Source organism: Chionomys nivalis, chromosome 7 (assembly GCF_950005125.1).
Source record: "Chionomys nivalis chromosome 7, mChiNiv1.1, whole genome shotgun sequence".
NCBI lineage: Eukaryota > Metazoa > Chordata > Mammalia > Rodentia > Cricetidae > Chionomys > Chionomys nivalis.
In genome coordinates, this window is record NC_080092.1 from 84,417,934 (window position 1) to 84,440,411 (window position 22,478).

Here is a 22,478-nt window from a genome sequence, read left to right on the forward strand (position 1 = left end):
ATGAAGGTGCTGCTCATGTGCATGGCAAGTTGCCTCCTGGTGGTGAGTAGCGGAGATATCATCAATCGCTGTGTCTTGGCCAAGATACTGCATCAGGAGGACGTGGATGGGTTCGAGGGCTACTCCCTGCCCGACTGTGAGTGCCACGGTCTCATCTCTCCACCCCTCCTCTAGTTTTCTTACCCACCTTCCTTTCTTTGCCATTTGTCTTTCAAAGTCAAGCTCAAAGGACAATCTCCCCCCATCACAAAGCCTTTCCCAACAAGCCACATTTAAATCAACAACTACTAACTGAGCACTGACTATGCACCACTGTGTTAGGTGTAAACGGAATTCTTTCCCTCACAGTGATTGCATTCTAGAAAGGCAAGAGCAGCAATAAGCACACATGCAGACAGAAAGTATTAGCTGGGGTCAAAATGCATTAAGTCTATGATTCCCAGAGTCGAAAGCAAGAGGATTGTTATGAGGCCAACCAGAGCTAGACAGCATGTTCTTATCTCAGACAAACAGACAAAAAAGGCATAAGAGGTCAGCAGATGGCTCAGAAGGCAAAAGCACTTGCCTGCTAAGCCTGACAGCTTCAGTTTGATTCCTAAAACTGACATTTCTGTTTTAAAGTGGGAGCTAAAGAAATGGCTCAGCAGTTAAGAGCATGTTCTGCTCCTCCAGAAGACCTGGGTTTGAGTCCCATCATCCATGTCAAACAGCCCACAACCACGTGCAACTCCATCTCCAGGGGACCTGATACCTCTGGCCTCTATGAGCACACTAAAGTCACGTTTGTGTGTGTGTGTGTGTGCACATAATTTAAACTTAATCTCCTCCTGCCCCGCACCTATAATCCCAGCTCCATGGTAGAATGGGTGGCAGAGAAGGGGAGAGCAGCCTAAAGCTCAGAGGCCGGCTAGAGCACTTGAACTGCAGATACAAGAAGGGCCCTGCCCCAGCGGGGTGAAGGGGAGAACTGACTCTCAAACATTGTCTTCTGAGTTTAATATGCATTTTCATTCTCTCTCTGGCTCTCTGTTTCGGCCTCACAGCCTGTCTGTCTCTTTCTCCCTCTCCCTCCCCCCCCCACTTAGAAAAAGCATTAAAAATAAATAAATACACGAAGGTAAGTGTTGAAATGAGGAAGTTAGAGGACTCTGAGGCAGTGACACTGGGTAGTATTGAATGAAATGACCAAATGTTTAGAGGAAAGGCATTCCAGGCCAAAGGAACAGCCAATGCCAAGGTCCATGGTCCTGCAGGGAAGGGATCTCTCCTTTCCACCTGAAATTTGTGCACACCTGCCTTACGGCACTTTCTCCACATACCCTGCTGTGTGTGTGTGTGTCTTAAGCCCACGCTTTTGTTTTATCTGTACTAGGCCCCTTGAAGCCAACACCAGTCTATTGGGCTGTGCCTAGTTCCTGGCACACAGTAGGTACTCAGCAAGTGCAGAAAACATAAGTGGGTGGGAAGATGGGGGAGCTATACAAGTGGACAGGGAAATGGACTGAAGGGCGGGTGACGCCCGTGGGTATTTCAGGCTCTTCAGGACTATCTAGCTCTTGGGCCTTGTTCTGTCTTCAGATTCCTTGCCTCTCCCCGCTTTTTTTTTTTCAGTCAACTTCTTCCCACTCAGTTTGTAGCCTTCCTAAAGCCTGAGCCTCTTCTCTCTTTTCTAAGGGCTGTGCTTGGCTTTTGTGGAAAGCAACTTCAACATATCAAAGGTGAACGAGAATGCAGACGGCAGCTTCGACTACGGCATCTTCCAGATCAATAGCCATTACTGGTGCAATGACTACCAGAGTCACTCCGAGAACTTCTGCCACATGAACTGTCACGGTCTGGCTGGGAGCCCTAGGGTGGGAGAGGCGAGAGAGGAGAGCAGGCTCTACTTACAGGCACAGCCTAGGCATGTCTTTGCAGGCATGATTTAAGAGCAAGGAATCCCTTGACTGAGCACAGGAAAAGCCCCACAGTCTTAATGCCCCACCCTGGCATGAGGTCTGGAGGGTCCCTTGAGGAGGATCCAGAAAGACTCTTAGTGGATGGGAAGGGCATTACAGCCACACTGATTTTCAACATGTTATATATTGAGCATGTCATATGCATAGCTCATTTTTTTTATCTACTCTTCCATGTAGTAGAAACTATTTATGATCTGTGTATGTTTTCTAGATGAGCAAATTCAGGCTTAGAGAACTGAGCCAAGTATGTTGTCACTAGTACCACCTGCTTGGAAGGCTGGGGCAGGAGGATTATTGGAGACCAGAAGTCCAAGGTTGACCTGGGGCCATACAGTGAGATGCTGTCTGAAGGAGGAAATGAGAGAGAAAGAGAGGGAAGAAGGGAAGAAGGGAAGGAAGGAAGGAAGGAGGGAGGGAGGCAGTCTTGAAATTAATTTGCTTTGTGGCCTTAAATACTCAGGTATAACCACTCACTTGTGGCCAGGATAATGGCCAATCAAAGGTCAGGTACAAATTTCTTGCCTCAAAGCTAATCCAGGAGACTTGACAGGGCCAGTGACTCCTTCCTACCTGAGCACCCCTGGGCTTCTCACCTACAGACCACCCCCTTATAAGAGGGACTTTGTCTTCATCTGTGTGTGGTCTGTTTTCACAACCCTTTCTCCCAGAAATCCTGAAAACTGTGGGTGAGGCATTACCTAACCCATCAAGAGAAATAGCTATGGTCAGGCTCAAATCTCCTCCTGGCCCCACTGCCCATCTCTGGCAGCCACTGTAGCGGTATCTAAATGTATCCCTAGGATGGTGGCCTTGCCTAATCCAGAAGTGCTCAAGCCCTAGGTTGACAAGGCCTAGCAGAGACAGTGTCTGTCTGGTCTTTGGGATTAGCCTTTGTACACATCACAGGTGATCGCTTCTTTCTTTTCAGAACTATTAGATCCCAACCTCCTTTCATCCATCCACTGTGCCAAGAAGATTGTGTCTGCAGCAGGAGGGATGAAAAACTGGTAAGGGGGACGGATGAGACTGAGTTAGTGGGCACAGCCTCAAGGAAGAGCATATGACAGAGCAAGGGGCAGTGAACAGGGACTTGGGGGCAGTCCCTTACAGAGGTTTAGAAAAATATGGGGCTAGAGAGATTTCTTGGTGGTTAATACCACTGGCTGCTCTTTCAGAGGACTCTGGTTCAATTCCTAGCACCCACAGGATAAATCACAGGCATCAGCAACTCCAGTCCTAGGGGAACCAACACCCTCTTCTGGCCTCCACTGGCATTGCATACACATGGTACACAGACGTACACCCAACCAGGCAAACACTCTCAAATACAAAACAAAAATAAAAATCTCAAAAAATTTAAAAAGAAAAAAAGATGGGGTAGTGGATGACCTTAGTGCTCTTTGTCATAACTCCTGAGTTTGGTTCTTACTCTGATATTGAAGTAATAACCTTTTTTTTGTTTTTCTGTTTTTTTTTTTTTGTTTTGTTTTTTTGTTTTTCAAGACAGGGTTTCTCTGTGAAACAGCTCTGGCTGTCCTGGGACTCACTCTGTAGATCAGGATAGCCTTAAATTCACAGAGATTCACCTGCCTCTGCCTCCCAAGAACCGGGATTAAAGGCGTGTGCTGCCACCACCGCCCTGTAGTAACTTTTGATGATAATAAGACAAAGCAACTTGAGTTAGCAGAGGGAACTTACTTGCTCCTATATCTAGACACTTCGTTCCTTATTTTCAGTTTGTGTATTGTGGTATGCACCTCTGCATCCACGCATGTGGCAGCCTGATGATGATGGCAGGAGTCTTTCGGAATCTCTCTTCACCTCATTCACAGAGGCAGAGTCTCTGAATTGTGCCCAGAGCTCACAGATTTGGATAGTCTGGCTAACCAGTTGCTTCAGGAATTTCCTGTCTCAGCCTTCTGAACATTGGAATTTGAGGCAGATGAACCTACCTGGCACTTATGTGGGTTTTGGGGGGAAATCCAACTCTGGTGTTTATGCTTGTGAACCATTCCCCAGCCCTGACGTTCACTTTGTGAAATGGCCTTTTATTGTGCCCATTGAAGGGATACAGCAGGACCTCAGGAAAAGGTTGGAACCTCAGGAGAGACTGGAAGACAGTCAGAGGCATCCCATGTGCTTCCATTGCACATGCAAGTTGCCAGTCTCTGCAGACCAGCATCCTCTGCTCTCCAACCCACAAGACACAATACAGCATCCGAAGTCTGTAACTTAAAGTCCTAAGGGGACCGGTTAGTCCTAGTCAAAGTTCCTGAGACAGCAACTCTAACGGGTCCAGTGTTTTCTCATTGATCCAGTCATCTGAAAGCATAGCAAAGTTGTAATACAAATGTGTCTCCTGCAGGGACTCTCTCATAATAAACAATATTTCCTAGGTTAAAAGGGGCCCTTTAGATGACAGATAACCTCCAAGTTTTCAGCTCCTCAAAGCTGGATGCATCAGGGACCACTTGATCTTTCCGGTGCTTCAAAGTGGACATAGAACTAATATAATAAACATTCCCATATCCAGGGATTGATAAGAATGAAGAATTATGAATGTTGCATGCTCAAAACAAGATCCAGGAAGGAAAATTAATGATTATTGGGCTGATCCGTTTTGAAGGGGAGGCTCAAAGATTGCAACTAGAATTTTTTCTAATTAATTTTAAATCCTATGGAATAGTAACACCCACCTTCAAAGGGAAATGAGGAATTAAAAATGTGGATGCTGCCGGGCGCTGGTGGCACACGCCTTTAATCCCAGCACTCGGGAGACAGAGGCAGACAGATCTCTGAGTTTCAGGCCAGCCTGGTCTACAGAGTGAGTTCCAGGACAGTAAGGACTAAACAGAAAAATCCTATCTTAAAAAACCAAAAAAAAAAAAAAAAAGTGGATGTTTACAAATGAGGGAAGAGGGCAAGCCCCAGGGTGAGGGGACCTCAAAGAAGAATCAGAAAGGAAGCCAAGTTAGGAATGAAGGGGCTCTGAGTGTTTCTCTGCAGGGAAGACTCTGCAATACTAGGGTAGGGGTGTGGTGAAGCAGCGATTTCACAGAGAGCAAAAACACTTCTCTTTTTACTCCACAGGGTAGAATGGAGATTGCACTGTTCAGGCCGGCCACTTTCACACTGGCTTACGGGATGCCATCTGTGATGAACCAGGGTGCAGAGCCACTGGAGAGTCACTCCAGGACCCCTGGACTACCTGGAGGTTCTTCACTACTTCACCTTCTTGCCTTCACCTCATGTTATTTTTTTTCTCTTCCCACTCACAAGTAAAACTGACCAGAGTCCCAGCTCCTGCTCGTGTTTATCCAGGCCCAGTACCTTTGTTCCTATCATTTGCAAACCCAGATGTCAAAAAAACACAATTTTTTTAAAATTTATCAAAGTGTACTCTGAGCAAAGAATGTGTTTATTTAGTTATTAATTCCACTTACACTGGAGTATCTACCACTTTAAGGATGTTCTAGGCATGAGAAGGAAGAAGACAAATATATCTGTTGTTCTCTAGGGATTCATAATTAGGTTGGTGAAGGAGAGACAACCACAAATATTACAGAGGGGGATAAAATGTTTACTAAAGTCTATGCTCACTGGTTAGAAACAGTATCAAGCTATTAGTAATCACACCCGGTTAATAGAAGATTCAGATATAGATAGCCAGTGGGCTGAGGATCAGTTATTGATATGGAGAAAATGGTACTGAGATAAAGCTATGATAACAGGTGCCAATGATTTGGAGAGAATGAGTGAGAGTCTAGATTATTTTTTTAAAAAGCTAATAATAAAAAAAGTAGAAGAGGTCCAGCAAAATGGCTCAGTAGGCAAGAGTACTTGCTGCCAAGCCTGCTGACCGGAGTTCAACCCCAGGACTACATGGTAGAAGGACAAAACTGATTCCTGGAAGTCGTCTTGACCTATACACCTGTGCCATGGCATGTGGGCACACACGCACGCACACACACACACAGACACAGACACACACGCACATATGAAATCATCTCTGGGTAGGATCTGATTGGTTTGGCAGGAGCAGATATGGAGTATAATTTGCTTTATGACATGGCACAGGCAGAAAAGGGAGTGTTGGGGGACTGCCCTGCACAGAGGTACCATCAGTGGTCTAAACTGGAATGTTATCATGGGCCACTTATTCTTCTACCCTGGGCCTAAATGCATCTACAAACGATCTGAGTATTCATCAGGTTCCTGACTTCTACATTTTACAAGGAAGTAAGAAGTCAAATCAGTAACTCACCCAGAAGAGCCCCATATTAGATGCTGTCTTGCTGTTGTGCCCAGATACCTGGGAAATCAAGGGTTTTGTGTTTTTTTTTTTTTTTTTTTTTGGCTCAAAATTTGAGGGTCCAGTCCATCGTGGTTGCAATGGCAGCAGGGGTGTGAGACACTAGGTCACTTTTCATCTACAGCGAAGAAGCAGGAAGAGACCGATGTGCATGCTCAGTTAGCTCACTTTCTTCTGTTTGATTCATCCAGAACCCCAATCCCAAAGATAGTGCAACCCACTTTCAAGTAGGTCTTCCTTCCTCAGTCAAACCTTTCTGGAAATACCCTCCCAGACACACCCAGTGCTGTGTTTCCATGTGATCCTAAATCTAGTCAAGCTGACAAAGATTACTCATCACAAATTCAAACTTGGTTTCAATACTTGGTTAAAAATATTATGACTGACATGGGAAGCAGCCTGGTGGTGGGTGGGCCAGGCCAGGCCGCTGGGAGAAGTGTGAGCAGCACAGTGGGCTGCAACTATAGCAGTGGCCTCCAAAAATTATCTGACCATTAGAGTCTCAGCCTTAGCTCCTCCTGCACCTGGAGGAATGGCCATCTGAGCCTTGGGCTCAAAGGCACCTGAAGGAACGATAATCAAAGGCTCTGCTCTGCCTACACATGAAAGAGCAATTGATGGGGGAGAGTCTTCTGTTTCGTGTTAATTTCATTGGTTAAATAAAGAGACTGCCTTGGCCCTTTAATAGGTAAGAAAATTAGGTAAGCAGAGTAAACAGAACAGAATGCTGGGAGAAAGAAGCCTAGTCAGGCAGTCGCCATGATTCTCCGACCACAGACAGATGTAGGCAAGACACCTGGTAAGATACCATCTCGTGGTGCTACACAGATTATTAGAAATGGGGTAATCGAGATGTGAGCATTAGCCAATAAGAGACTGGAAATAATGGGCCAGGCAGTGTTTAAGTGAATACTATTTGTGTGTTGTTATTTCGGGGGCATAAGCTAGCCAGGCAGCCGGGAGCTGGGGCGGCAGGAACACACGCCGCAGCTCCTTACTACAAGCATCAAAGGAATCACAGCCCCCAACTACACCAACAGGAGAAAAGGGAGCCCCGTGTTCTGATTGGAGGAAGAGGTGGGTAGACAACAGGGTAAGAATACCCTCAACAACATGAAGAGCAAGACAGCACCACCAGAAACTAGTGGTTCTACAACAGCAAGACCTGAACATCCCAATGCAGATGAAGCAGAAGAAAACAACCTTAAGAAAAACTTTATGAAGATGATTGAAGCCCTTAAAGAATAAATGAAAAATTCCCTTGAAGAAGAAAAAGACAACTAAAAATTGGAAGAAATAATGAATCCCTTAAAGAAAATCAAGAAAAAGCAATCAAACAGGTGAAAGAAATGGTTCAAGACTTAAAAGCTGAAATAGAGGCAATGTAAAAAAACAAAACAAAACACACAAACTGAGGAAAATCTGTAAATGGAAAATCTGGGTAAACAATCAGGAACTACAGATGCAAGCATAAACAACAATACAAGAGATGGAAGAGAGAATCTCAGGTGTTGAAGATGTGATAGAGGAAATAGCTTCACCAGTAAAGGAAATGTTAAAGCCAAGAAATTCTTAAGACAAAATATTCAGGAAATCTGGGACACCATGAAAACACCAAACCTAAGAATAATAGGAACTGAAGAAAAAGTCCAGCTCATAGGCACAGAAAATATATTTAACCAAGTCATAGGAGAAAACTTTTCCAACCTAAAGAAGGACATACCTATAAAAATAAATGAAGCTTACAGAACAACAAACAGACCAGACCAAAAAGGAAAGTCTCCTCACCACATAATAATCAAAACACCAGAGTTTTCAGGTGTGCTGCTAAGTCACTAGTGTGAGCTTTCTCCACTTTCCTTATGTGGGCACTTAGTGCTATGAACTTTCCTCTTAGCACTGCTTTCACAGTGTCCCATAGGCTTGGGTACATTGTGCCTTCATTTTGGTTGAATTCTAGGAAGTCTTTAATTTCTTTATTTCTTCCTTGACAGGAGGGTGGTTCAATAGAACACTATTTAAATTATGTGTCTCTGGGCCCCCAAATACAAGGGCACCCTCATTTGTAAAAGAAACATGACTAAAGGTTAAATCACACATCAAGTCCCACACATTAATAATGGGAGACTTCAATACTCCACTCTCACCACTGGGCAGGTCTGCCATACAGAAACTTAAAAGAGAACAAAGGATCTAACAGATGTTGTGACTCAAATGGGCTCAACAGCCATCTATAGAACATTCCACCCAAGTGCAAAAGAATATATACCCTCTTCTAAGCACCTCATAGTTATTGCTCCAAAATTGGCCACATACTCAGCAATAAAGCAAATCTCAATAGATAACAAAAAAACTGGAATAATCCTCTGTGTCTTATTGGATCTCCATGACTTAAAGTTAGAATTCAACAACAACACTAATTGCAGAAAGCCCACAGACTCATGGAAACTGAACAATGCTCAACTGAATCACCACTATGTCAAGAAAGAAATAAAGAGAGAAATTAAAGATTTCCTAAAATTCAGTGAACATGACTGCACAACATATCCATACTTATGGAACACAATGAAAGCAGTGCTAAGAGAAAAGTTCATAGCAGTAAAGCCTACATAAAGAAGCCGGAAAATTCCACACTAGCGAATTAACAGAGCACCAGAACTCCCTAGAACAAAAGGAAGCAAACTCACCCAGAAGGACTAGAGGAAAGGAAATAATCAAACCGAGAGCCCAAATCAACAAAATAGAAACAAAGAAAGCAATACAAAGAATCAAGGAGACAGAGTTGGTTCTTTGAGAAAATCAACAAAATAGACACACTTTTATCCAAACTAACCAAAAGGCAAAGAGAGAATATCCAAATTAACAAATCAGAAATGAAAAGATGGATATAACAACAGACTCGGAGGAAAGCCAGGGAATCATCAGGTCTATTTCAAAAACCTGCACTCCACAAAACTGGAAAACGTAAAGAAAATGTTCAATTTTCTAGATAAGTATCATATACCAAAATTAAATCAAGATCAGATAAGCAAATTAAATAGACTTATAACTGCGAAGGAAGAAACAGCCATCAAAAGTCTCCCAACCAAAAAGGCGCACGCCTTTAATCCCAGCACTCAGGAGGCAGAGGCAGGCGGATCTCTGTGAGTTCGAGGCCAGCCTGGTCTACAAAGGAGATTCCAGGACAGGCTCCAAAGCTACAGAGAAACCCTGTCTCGAAAAAACCAAAAAACAAACAAACAAACAAAAAGTCAGCAAAGAATTCTACCAGATTTTCAAAAAACTAATACCAATAATCCTCAAATTGTTCCACACAACAGAAACAGAAGGAACATTGTCAAACTCTTTTGTGAGACTACAGTTACCCTGATACCCAAACAATACAAAGAAACAACTAAAAAAGAGAATTACAGACCAGTCCCCCTCATGAACATTGATGTAAAAATACTCAATAAAATACTGGCAAACTGAATCCAAGAACTCATCAAAAAAAAAAAAAAATCATTCACTATGGCCTTTAGGCTTCATCCTAGAGATGCAGGGATGGTTCAACACACAAAAATCTGTAATGCAATGTACCACATAAACAAACTGAAAGAAGAAAACCACATGATCATCTCATTAGATACTGAAAAAGCCTTTAATAAAATCCAACATTCCTTCATGATAAAGGTCTTGGAAAGAACAAGGATACAGGGAACATACCTAAACATAATAAAGGCAATATACAGGGGCTGGAGAGATGGCTCAGTGGTTAAGAGCATTGCCTGCTCTTCCAAAGGTCCTGAGTTCAATTCCCGGCAACCACATGGTGGCTCACAACCATCTGTAATGAGGTCTGGTACCCTCTTCTGGCCTGCAGACATACACATAGACAGAATATTGTATACATAATAAAAAATAATTAAAAAAATAAAATAAAGGCAATATACAGCAAGTCAATAGTCAACATCAGACTAAATGGAGAGAAACTCAAAGTGATCCCACTGAAATCAGTAATAAGACAAGGCTGTCCATTCTCTCCATAGCTATTCAATATAGTATTCAAAGTTCTAGCTAGAGCAGTAAGACAACAAAAAGAGATCAAGGGGATACAAATTGGAAAAGAAGTCAAATTTTCACTATTTGCTGATCATATGATAGTATACACAAGTGGCCCCAAAATTGTACCAAGGAACTCCTACAACGAATAAACACCTTCAGTAATGTAGCAGGATACAAGGTTAACTCAAAAAAAAAATCAGTAGATCTTCTATATACAGATGATAAATGGGCTGAAAAAGAAATCAGAGAAACATCACCCTTTACAATCGCGATAAACAACATAAAATATCTTGGGGTAACTCTAGCCATACAAGTGAAAAACCTATGTAACAAGAACTTTAAATCTTTGAAGACAGAAATCAAAGAAGACATCAGAAAATGGAAAGATCTCCCATGCTCTTACATAGGTAGAATTAACATAGTAAAAATGGCAATCTTACCAAAATTATTCAATGCAAAATCCCAGAAAAATTTTTCTCAGATTTTGAAAGAACAATACCCAAATTTATATGGAAAAAAAAACAGAATAGTCAAAACAATCCTATAAAATAAAGTAATTTCTGGAGGCATCACCATCCATCCCTGACTTCACACTCTACTATAGAGATACAGTACTGAAAACAGACTGGTATTGGTATAAAAACAGACAGATTGACCAATGAAATCGAATTGAAGACCTGGATAGCAATCCACACTCCTATCAACATCTAATTTTTTTTAAAGATTTATTTATTTATTATGTATATAACATTCTGACTCTGTGTATGCCTGCAGGCCAGAAGAGGACATCAGATCTCATTACGGATGGTTGTGAGCCACCATGTGGTTGCTGGGAACTGAACTCAGGACTTCTGGAAGAGCAGTCAGTGCTCTTAACCACTGAGCCATCTCTCCAGACCCAAGTGCATAAGGTTTTAAACTAAAATCAAGGAAGGGTGTAAAGCACCTTAAGAGAATTTTTTATTTCATGTTCTCCTCATGAAGGAAGGTGAAGGTTGGCAACAACTCTGGCAAGCTTATCTGCAAAGCCCAGTCGGACGCACCACATATCCAGTCTCCCTCACAGTCCTGGGCATCGCAGCTTCCCAGCAGGCATTTTTAGACCTTCAGCTAAAGAGAGCAATTTCATTTTTCAATCATCTATTCACTCATTCCACTGACATACTATCAATCCTCTAGTAAATGGTGTGGACTGTGCTTGATTCTGGGATAAGAAAAAAACTAAATATTGGCCTATCAGGTGCTTATTAAGCTTAAGGCCTTGTGACAGAGAACTAAGATGCCTAAATAAACCTGCAAGTTACTAATAATGCCTTGACTTATTTTGAATTGTTCAAATTTTAGAAATATTTATGTGGTAGTTTAAATGTAATTGGCCCCCATAATCTTATAAGGAGTGGCACTATTAGGAGGTGTGACTTTGTTGGAGTGGATTTGGCCTTGTTGGAAGAGTGTGTCATCGTTGGGGCAGACTTTGAGATTTCCTATACTCAGGTTACCACCCAGTGTCTCAGTCGACTTCCCATTGCCTGCAAGCCAGGTTGTAGTCACCATCACATCTATCTGCACGCCACCATGCTCCCCATCATGATGATAATGGACTGAACCTCTGAACGTGTAAGAGAGCCACCCTAGCCACCCTAATTAAATGTTTTCTTTTATAAAAGTTGGCGCGGTCATGGTGTCTCTTCACAATAACAGAAACTTAACTAAGACAATATAACACTTTTCAAAATTGAAGTAGACGTCTTGGAAGAACTAGTGGTGTCTACTGTACTGTAAGGCTGGGAATTGGTTTAATTGATAGAGTGCTTCTAGCATCAAGCACTGGGTTCTATCTCTAGCACCACAGTAAACAAAATCAAAGGTGGCTATAATGGTACACACCTCTAATCCCAACACTCAAGAGCTGGAGATAGTGTAGGAGGGTCTTCTGTCTATATGTTACTTTCATTAGTTAAATAAAAAGACTGCCTTGACCTTTTGATAGGGCAGAAAATTAGGTGGCGGAGTAGACAGAACAGAATTCTGAGAGGAAGAAAGCAGAGGCAGAGAGAGCCACCTGCCATGAAGTTGCCAGGTCAGACATGCTGAATTTTTCCCAGTAAGCCACAAGCTCCTGGTGACATACAGATTATTAGAAATGGGTTGAATCAAGATGTGAGAGTTAGACAATAAGAGGCAAGAACTAATGGGCCAGGCAGCGATTTAATTAATACAGATCTCTGTGTGGTTATTTCGGGGGTTAAACTATCCAGGTGGCAGGACGCCGACCTGCCGCTCCTTTTACAACATAGAGATAGGAGGATCAGAAGTTCAACATTGTCCTAGGGCTAAGAAGAGAATCCAGCTATATGAGACCTTGTCTCAAACAAAGAAAAGGAAAAATCCACAGTGACTTATAAAACATTCAGAGGTAGCATTGGGAAGAATTTCTATTCTTACAGAAGTATATTAATGCAGATGAGCCTCTCATAGTTTTAGCTGCTTGTAAAATTCAGAGATAAGTGTATTCTTCCTTTTACTGGATTAGTAATTTGGAGAGGGGTGGGTGGCAGTTTCATTTCATCTGCATTTGGATCGTATTCTGAAGTAGGAGCTACTTTCTGAAAAAGACTGAACTGTTCCTTTGCTCACTCCCAATTCTGTGCTTTCTCTGAAGGACTTCCTTTATCATCACTGTCATCAACAGAGGGCAGTAAATCCTGCATCCAACAAATGATGCAGGAAAGTACTGTGACTTCAAGAAAATAACCTTTATTCCCAATAGTGGTATTACTGGATCTTGGGGTAGGTTGATCCCTAATTTCCTGAGAAATCGCCACACTGATTTCCAAAGTGGTTGCACAAGTTTGCATTCCCACCAGCAATGAATGAGTGTGCCTCTTTCTCCACAACCTCTCCAGCAAAGGCTATCATTGGTGTTTTTGATTTTAGCCATTCTGACAGGTGTAAGATGGTATCTCAAAGTTGTTTTAATTTGCATTTCCCTTATCGCTAAGGAGGTTGAGCATGACCTTAGGTGTCTTTTGGCCATTTGAATTTCTTCTGTTGAGAATTCTCTGTTCAGATCAGTGCCCCATTTTTTTATTGGGTTCATTAGCATTTTAAAGTTTAGTTTCTTGAGTTCTTTATATATTTTGGTGATCAGACCTTTGTCTGTTGCAGGGTTGGTGAAGATCTTCTCCCAGTCAGTGGGTTGCCTTTTTGTCTTAGTGACAGTGTCCTTTGCTTTACAGAAGCTACTCAGTTTCAGGAGGTCCCATTTATTCAATGTTGTCCTTAATGTCTGTGCTGCTGGGGATAAACGTAGGAAGTGATCTCCTGTACCCATATGTTGTAGAGTACTTCCAACTTTTTCTTCTATCAGGTTCAGTGTGTTCAGACTAATATTGAGGTCTTTAATCCAAATGACAAAAGTATCTGTTCAACTATGTTCATAGCAGCATTGTTTGTAATAGCCAAAACCTGGAAACAACCTAGATGCCCTTCAATGGAGGAATGGATGAAGAAAGTGTGGAATATATACATATTAGAGTACTACTCAGCAGTAAAAAACAATGACTTCTCGAATTTTGCGTGCAAATGGATGGAAATAGAAAACACTATCCTGAGTGAGGTATCCCAGACCCAAAAAGAGGAACATGGGATGTACTCACTCATAATCGGTTTCTAGCCATAAGTAAAAGACATTAAGCATATAATGTGCGATCCTATAGAAGTTAAATAAGAAAGTGAACCCAAAGAAAATCATATAGTCATCCGCATGGAGAGGGGGAAGTAGACAAGATTGCAGGGCAAAAAATGGGAACTTGCGGGTGAGGTGGCATGGGGCAAAGGGGAAATGGGATGAGAAATATGAGAAGGGGAGGATGGGAGGAGCTCGGGGGATTGGGATGGTTGGGATATAGGAAGGATGGATACGGGAGCAGCGAAGTATATATCCTATCTAAGGGAGCCATCTTAGGGTTGGCAAGAGACTTGACTCTAGAGGGGTTCGCAGGTGTCCAGGAATATGTCCCCAGCTGGTACCTTGGGCAACTAAGGAGAGGGAACCTGAAATGACCCTATCCTATACTGATGAATATCTTGCATATCACCTTAGAACCTTCATCTGGCGATGGATCAAGGTAGAGACAGAGTCTCAATTTGGAGCAACGGTCTGAGCTCTTAAGGTCCAAATGAGGAGCAGAAGGAGGGAGAACAAGAGCAAAAAATCAGGACCACGAGGGATGCACCCACCCACTGTGACAGTGGAACTGATTTATTAGGAGCCCACCAAGGCCAGCTGGTCTGGGACTGAATAAGCATGGGTTGATTCCGGACTCTCTGAGCATGGCGGTCAACGAAGACTGATGAGAAGCCAAGGACAATGGCACTAGGTTTCAATCCTAATACATGAACTGGCTTTGTGGGAGCTTAGCCTGTTTAGAAGCTCACCTTCCTGGACGTAGATAGAAGACCTTCGTCTTCCCGCAGGGCAGAGAATTTGGACTGCTCTTCAGTATCGAGAGGGAGGGGGAATGGTGTGGGGGGAGGAGAAGAGGAGTGGGGATAGGGGGAGGGGAGTGGGGGGAGGGGGCAATATTTGGGAGGAGGGGAGGGAAATGGGAAACGGGGAGCAGGTGGAAATTTTAATTAAAAAAGAATAAAAAAAAAAAAAATAAATAAATACAAAACAAAAAAAAAAAAAAAAAAAAAAAAAAAAAAAAAAGAAAATAACCTTTATTTAGGGTTCTCTATAAATACAGTTAAAATGTTGTTCACATCTACTCTGTAAAATGAGCATTGCATTTCAGGTATATCCAAAATGAAATCTCTGGCAGGTTATGAAACTGTAAGTCTCTTATGACTAGGTTTGTCTTGGCACTAGACATAAGGCAGTTTAACATGAGCTCACAATGCCAAGAACTAGAAATTTACTACTTTAGTTTCCGTTGATGGTCAAACAAGGATGTGAAGGAAAACTTTGCAGACTTTGATCAACCATACTCTGAATATTGTAATCCTAGACTTTAGATAAAAGGATTGAACTAGATTATGTGGAGGACACGTGAGAGGGAAGCTGCTGTGGAGAGTTAGCAGGTACATATGATTGGCCCACCACCTACAATTCATCGCCTTAATCACTTTGATAGTGATTTTCTGCATTGTTTGTGTAGTATGTAATAAAAATGCCAATATCTAGTAGTCCCTTTATAAGTCTTAATTGATTTTGAAGCTATAGGATACCTTACCATTAGCTAGGATTGTTGGAGTTTATTTTTTTCTCTTTTCATTAAAAGTGTAGGTATTCTGTGGATGTGGCTCAATGGTAAAGAGCTTGCCTAACATGTGTGAGGCCCTGGTGAAGGCATAAGTCACAAACAACCCCACACCAGTTTGGAATTAGGATTAATAGAATGGTTATTTATTTAAAGGGGAAAAACTTACAGATCACTGTCCCAGACAACAGCCCTCTGCGCAATCCAGAAGGGAGCCTAGTTGCTGGAAGCGGGGGGGGGGGGGAGGGGGGGAGTGGCCACTTTTTTAAAGAGAGACCATGCCCCAATGGGCTGGTATCTCAGCGGCTATTGGCTGAAGGAGTGGAAGGAGCTCCCACAACACCTCCCCATTTTGTTTAAGTAAGAGAGTTCTAAACATACTATGAAATTATATACAATAAGTACAAATATCCTATTCTAGCTAGCTTAAGTCTTGTATAATAAATAACTTGGCCAAGTCATGAGAGAAAAGTAACTACATTTATATAGGCTTCAACCCCATTGAAGATCTGAGAAGGGAAATAATGTTACCTGAGTAATTAAGAAGTTCAATCAAACAACTTCCAAAACATGCAACAGATCACAGAGACAACTAGCTACCTGGGCAATCACCCAAGGTCATGTTTGCAGCGTTGAAGCAACCAACTTTGGCTAAAGCCTAACATAACTGACATACCATTTTCAAAGGTAAGAAACTTTTCAAAACTATCTTACCCTGTCTTGGCAGGATATGACAGTCCTGTTTTATCCATTCATGGATACTCTGTATCTCTGTCAGTGGTTGAGGTATGGACATTTCTTTGCCCAAAGGCCTGTTCTGCCAAGAAGAAAGGCTCCAGGTGAAGTGTCTTTGGTGCTCAACCTTCTTTCTGGAATAGATTGGTGTTTCCAGGAGCAATTGTGTCTCATTACCACGAAACTGAGTTAGATTAAAGGCCATTTTCTACAGCTCTTTGAAGAGGTTGAAGATTATCTATCTATACTGAATATAATCTCCATGTATCTAAAGAACCTGATTAGTCTAATTATAAATGACAAACTTAGATGACTATTGATCTATATAATTCTCAATACCTATCTAACTTAAAGACTAAGACAATAAAAAACTGTGCAATAAATGAGGACAATATGACTCCTGAATATCCTGCCTTTTCACCCGGTTTTCACTAAAATCCTCATGTTAAGTGTGTTACAGATGTATTATGAGTGGCATGCCTTTGATAGGGCCCATCAAAGGCATCCACGTTGCCCAATTCCTGTTTACTTTTTCTGTGTATAACAATTGTTCATTACATCTCATTTCAGACTACAAAATCATAAGTCTCATATTTTAAACTGGTATGTACTTTTAAGTCTCTTACAAAAATGCCTTATATTTAATATTAAGCTGTTCTTTACCATTGTCAGTTCTGCCACTAATCTTATATTACAAGCAGTTTTTTTTCTTTCTTTTTGTCTTTTTATGGGTGTGGAACTAGCCTGTTAAGAGCCAGTGCAGTCAAGCTCAGACCCAACCTTCCAGACAGATTCCATACTGCAGCTATACCTAATAAACAGCCCTCAACTGCTCAGAGATCTGGGCAATGTGATATTTAAGTATTATTTAAAAAACTTTTCATAACAAAAAGAGACAGGTTGGCTCCTAGCAGCAGACTCTTATTTCCTCCAAAGAAGACAGAAGACAAATGGGCACAGAACAACGTCCTTCTGCAGTTTGCTAAGCACTGCTGAGCACTGACCATTAGGAAAAACTGCCTTTCATCTAAAGTAAAGACCTCCAGATGTGGACGGAATCGCTGGAATCAACAGCCTAGCTGCTCAGGTCAAGGTAGGCCTGTCTTCCTACAGATTTCTTAGCCCACAGGGTCTTCTGGAGCCTGGCAGTCCTGGCGCTAACCAGCAAAGGGTCAAGTGCAACCTTCAGCGACCATGGAGGACCCAAAAAGAGTAGCTCTGGGTGCCAACCAAGTAAGTTTTCTGTCACTTTTTAATCGGTAACTCAAGAAAAATCTTATCCTTCTCAAAGATCTCTGACAGTTTGATAGCTGAGAGGTTTTGCCAGGTTACCTCACCAAACAAATTTCAAATCAAATTTCTTAAAAAAATAGTTTTCATTGTACAAAATAAGCCATAGTCATTATATGTCTAAAACTTCTGTTTTCATAAACCCAAGGAGTTCTTGTGAGTTCCAGGGAGCCGAATTAAAGAATCCACCTTAAACAGGTCAGATATCCCCTCAATTCCCTAGTCCAAAAAATTTTATTTTCCTTAATTTAACTTTTCTTTGTTCTGCCAATACCTTAAACAGGATAAGGGACACCAGACATTTCCATGCCACAGGCACTGGCCAGAAGCAAAGAGACCAGCTATGCCAGGAGGGTCCCAGCACACAGCCTTCTCAGGGACCACCCCCCAAGATGATGCCCACAAATCAGCTGGAAGCAGTCTTGAGAATTCGCTGCCCCAATTCCTTCAAACTGTGGTGTCTAACCTCCTGCTTTTATTGTAAGCAAGACCTGGGAATGTTATTCTTTCGGTCCCTGGTCACTTTAAGGGACAAGCCACACCCACTCCCAGCTACCTCTGACCTCTCGTTGCCATCTTGAATTCCCTCTCTTGCTGTTCCCTTTTGGCGTGTGCACACGTGTTTTTTTCTCTCTCTCTGTCTCTCTCTGTCTCTCTCTGTCTCTCTCTGTCTCTCTCTGTCTCTCTCTCTCTGTCTCTCTCTGTCTCTCTCTCTAAGTAATAAATGTTCTTTATGCCTATTTACTGTGTCTATGTGCCTTTTACCCACCAACTGTTTGCACCCAGCCCACTCGGGGATCTTGCAGTTCCCAGAGCCCGCTGCCTGCCCCGCCATGTGTCTGCCCCTTGCTGCTGGGAATCTGCACCGCTCTGGCAGCCGTCTCTGGGGACTCGCCAGCATTTCCTGCCTCTAGCTGCTCGAGGAACTGCCTGGGAATTTAGGAACATGGAAAAAAGGAATATTACCTAGGACGGTTATCATTCTCTTTAATAATGGCTCAGGTTCCCCTTGTGTTGCTCTCAGACATTAGGATTTATTAGGTCTTGTTAAACACTTATTTTAAGACAGCTATTTTCATTATCTTAACCTTTGAGTTAGAAATCAGCTCTCTTGAACTGTGAAACAAAATTACTGATAGTTACATACAGAAGGTTATATATTAAGAATGCGGTAAACAGAAAAATAAAAAGTCTAAGAAGCAATTCAAGGGTGGAATAATTGAAAAGAGAAGGGGCTGGAGAGATGGCTCAGTGGTTAAAAGCATTACCTGTTCTTCCAAAGGTCCTGAGTTCAATTCCTGGCAACCACATGGTGGCTCACAATGATCTGTAATTAGGTCTGGTGCCCTCTTCTGGCCTGCAGGAATACATGCAGACAGAATATTGTATATATAATAAATAAATAAATATTTTAAAAATAATTGAAAAGAGAATAGTGAGGGTTTATAGTCATTTCATACTATTGAGAATATATTATACCAAGAGTATATATCATTAAATATATATTCAACCAAAAGAAAAAGTGATGCACACAGAAGCACAAGTAAGGTTACAGCTGCTGATAAGTTCGTACATGGAACTTACCTTTGTATTTAAGTAAATGCCCCTTTTGTTTCTTTGAAGAGACCATTTATGTTTTCAACAGGTTTCAGGTTTAAGCAGTTGTACCTTTTGTGATATTTGTGAGGCTGTAAAGATTCAGAAAGGATATTCTAGTGAATAAATTTCTGAGTTCTTTCAGGCTGGGTGGAGTGAATCTCTGTGCACATTGAGGTGTCAGCAGACATCAGAAGATGTTTGTGTTCTGACAAAGAAATATCTGTATAAAGTCTAACAGTCAGCCTTCATAAGGAATGTATCATAAGGAGAAGCAGTGGCATAGTAAACCCTAGGTTATTACTGAGTCAGAGTAGAAAGGGCATCGGGACTATTATGGATTGTGGGTGTCAGTTTCTCCCCATAAAGGTACAAGTAACTAGAGGAGTGAGTAATTCTCTTCTCAGATAACATGAACCATAAAGTCCCTTAATAATTTTTATTCACCTGTGAAAAACAGCAGACTCTCATTGAGTCTGTTAGCTATATCCTTTCTGAGTGGCCCATGCCCTCTGTTTCTGTATGAGATGGCTTATGCTTGATTTAGGAGCATATGTACAAAGCTGTGTGGCTCAGAGCATTACTATAAGCAATTACAGTTTATAAGCACCCTATTTATTCACATGTATCAGTTTGAAGTATGACATAAAATGTTTTTAAATTTGTCAAGAAAGTATAACAATCAAGTGAGAGAAGAGATATGAAAGGGTATAGTTATAAAATGCATGTTGGTAAAGAAGGTTAAAGAGAAAGAATGCTTTCAGATGTGATATAGATATGAATAATTACATTGGTATAAATTTTACTCTATTGGTAAAAGTTAAGGTCAATTTTGTTCTATGTATATGTATTTCTGATCTTGATTAAGGTATTGTGATTGTGTAGTTCATTTAAAAATGTAATATATAATTAGGAAATATAGGTTGCTAATGAATAATCATCGATAATAGTAAAGCTTGTAGTCATGTTAGATTTTCTAGATAGAGATATATTTCAGTTAGATAGGCATTTTTCATTTCTTTCAAAGACTGTAGAATATGGCATTTAAGATATTTTAATAACTTAGGACTTTTCATGACAATGAGACACGTCTGCTCCTGTCAGCACCAATCTACTTCCTCTCAAGAGGAAGGTGGGCATCAAAGAGGCTCCTTCTGGAGTTTGATAGTCATTTGGGCAAGAAACTGCTCTTGCCTGGACTGTTGCATAAACTGGATGCGAAGAACCCGCAGAGAGAGGACTGCTGAACTTGCCAAAAGGTGAAATGGTCTTTTGGGGTTCCTGATCTATGAAAGAGTCTATGAGACATTCTGCAGGACACAGCAGAAAATGACTGAACTGTCTTTGGAATTTTCTGCTTCGTGGAAATGTCTGCTGGATACTATGGGCCTGTAGGCTGGAGATGGATGCCCCAGCGGTACAGAGAAACTTTGGATGACTGTCCGGGCAGTGAGATGTCTCTGTCATTTCTAGAGTTTTGGAAGTTGCTTACTTCTTGTTTGCTTAGGTAATATATCCTTCTGGAGTCTTTGATGGAGTTGAAGAATGGTTATAGTTATAGTTTTCCTTAGTTATAATAAAGGATAAAATAGATATAAATATTGTAACTGTAATTTTTGCTTGATAACTGTTTTGTTATATGTAATCTTACTATGTTAAAGTGAGAGCCTTTTTTGTTTAAACAGAAAAAGGGGAAATGATGTGGGAGAGTCTTCTGTTTTGTGTTGATTTCATTGGTTAATAAAGAAACTGCCTTGGCCTTTTAATAGGACAGAAAATTAGGTAGGCAGAGTAAACAGAATAGAATGCTGGGAGAAAGAAGCCTGTAGCGGTTCCCCTCGGCCAGCAAGGAAGACGCAACACCAGAGCTCTTCTTGCTAAGCAGTTTATTTCAGGACTTTATTCACAGCAATCTTTCTCCTTCTCTCTCTCTCTCTCTCTCTCTCTCTCTCTCTCTCTCTCTCTCTCTCTCTTTCTCTGGGCAAACATCTCCCAGCCCTTAAGTAGGCCTGGGCCGCCAACCCCAGACTGCCAGGTGGGCACTGCCCATAGGTCCACGCATATGCAAGCAGCTGACAATCATTGCGTGATAATAGCATAAGTCAGGCCTAGTTGATATTAGGAGTTGATTATCACAGAGAGCACTCGCTTTTGGGATCACGGAGGGCGGAAGCCAGCACCATCAGGTGCGACTCCATGCAGTTCTCTACACATAGCCATCAGGTGTGACTCCATGAGGCTCTCTACAGTTCCCCCTTTTTGTTTTGCAAAGCAGCAGGCAAGAGTAGAGGTCTGATCTCTGTTAAAAATGGAACATGTACTAGTGTCTGTCCAGGTGTCATCCACCCAGAGAACACTAGACCTGTCTGGTGTCTTTTTACAGAGGTGGGAGTTAGACACCAACCCACCTGCAATCAGACCTGCTCTTCCTGAGGTCGACCTCTGACCTCAAGTGCAATGTACAAGCCTCACATCCTGTGCTCAAATATAGATAACCAAGCTTGAGGGGACTGTCCTGCTTCAATGGCCGTGAAGGCCTGAATGATCATAACTGCATTGCGATGCTGTGAAACCCTTAAGTGACAAATGCTCCATAGGCATACCAGGGAGGCAAGCACCATTAAGTCTGTTAGGGCTCCTATTCCCATCCTTCAGATGATCCATGGCTATGATGATCCAGGAGGATAGTCCTTCTGCCAGGCTGGTATCCATGCATGTGGAATTTGCAGTCGCAATCGTCACTCTCAGCTTTTCCAGTTGTTGTTCGAATTCACCAGACCAATTACCTAAAAGATATCTAGATAATTCTTTAGACAAATTAGCTGCATGGGTAAAGTTTTTATACCACAATCCACCCTCACCTTCCGAGGGCGACCTCTCAGTGTTCCCTAGTTCCCGATATCTCGGCTGGGACCTCCAAATACTGTTCAGGGCCAGATTATATAGAGATAGCCATGTCCCCCCCAACCCACCAGAAACCACTCTCCTGCCATCAGGAACTCCTGAAGGGCTCCTGCTCAGAGCAGCTGTTCGCTCTTTGGCACTCCTGCTCCAGTTTGTCTTAGCTCCAGCACTTGTAGTTGTATTTGCTGATGCTCCTGGAGCTGCTGTGGCATCCGCCAGGCTAGGCACCGACTGGGCTGAGGCAATGTGCCTTCCATCACAGCCACCTAGCAAAGCTCTGCTCCAGCTGCCTCCTAGCCCCAGCTGCAGTTGTTCTGGGTCCAAACTGGTGCATGGAGTGGAGCAGAACTCAGGAAAGCAGGCTTGTTGCTCTGC

At 42.1% G+C, this 22,478-nt stretch overlaps 1 protein-coding gene across 1 annotated transcript; it reads left to right on the plus strand.

Moving 5' to 3' along the window:
* On the plus strand, positions 1-5,115 carry LOC130876805 (lysozyme-like protein 6). The gene is made up of 4 exons (XM_057773423.1): positions 1-136; positions 1,675-1,833; positions 2,887-2,965; positions 5,049-5,115. The coding sequence occupies exons 1-4, from the start codon at positions 1-3 to the stop codon at positions 5,113-5,115; spliced, it is 441 nt and encodes a 146-aa protein (XP_057629406.1).
* The last annotated feature ends 17,363 nt before the right edge of the window (positions 5,116-22,478 follow it).

What these genes read in the sequence shown, in the direction of transcription:
- LOC130876805 (XM_057773423.1), top strand. Translation starts at nt 1, where the DNA reads ATGAAGGTGCTGCTCATGTGCATGGCAAGTTGCCTCCTGGTGGTGAGT. An exon ending in CTGCCACATGAACTGTCACG is followed by an intron (nt 1,834 to 2,886) that starts GTCTGGCTGGGA and finishes CTTTCTTTTCAG; the next exon opens with AACTATTAGATCCCAACCTC. An exon ending in GCAGGAGGGATGAAAAACTG is followed by an intron (nt 2,966 to 5,048) that starts GTAAGGGGGACG and finishes TTTACTCCACAG; the next exon opens with GGTAGAATGGAGATTGCACT.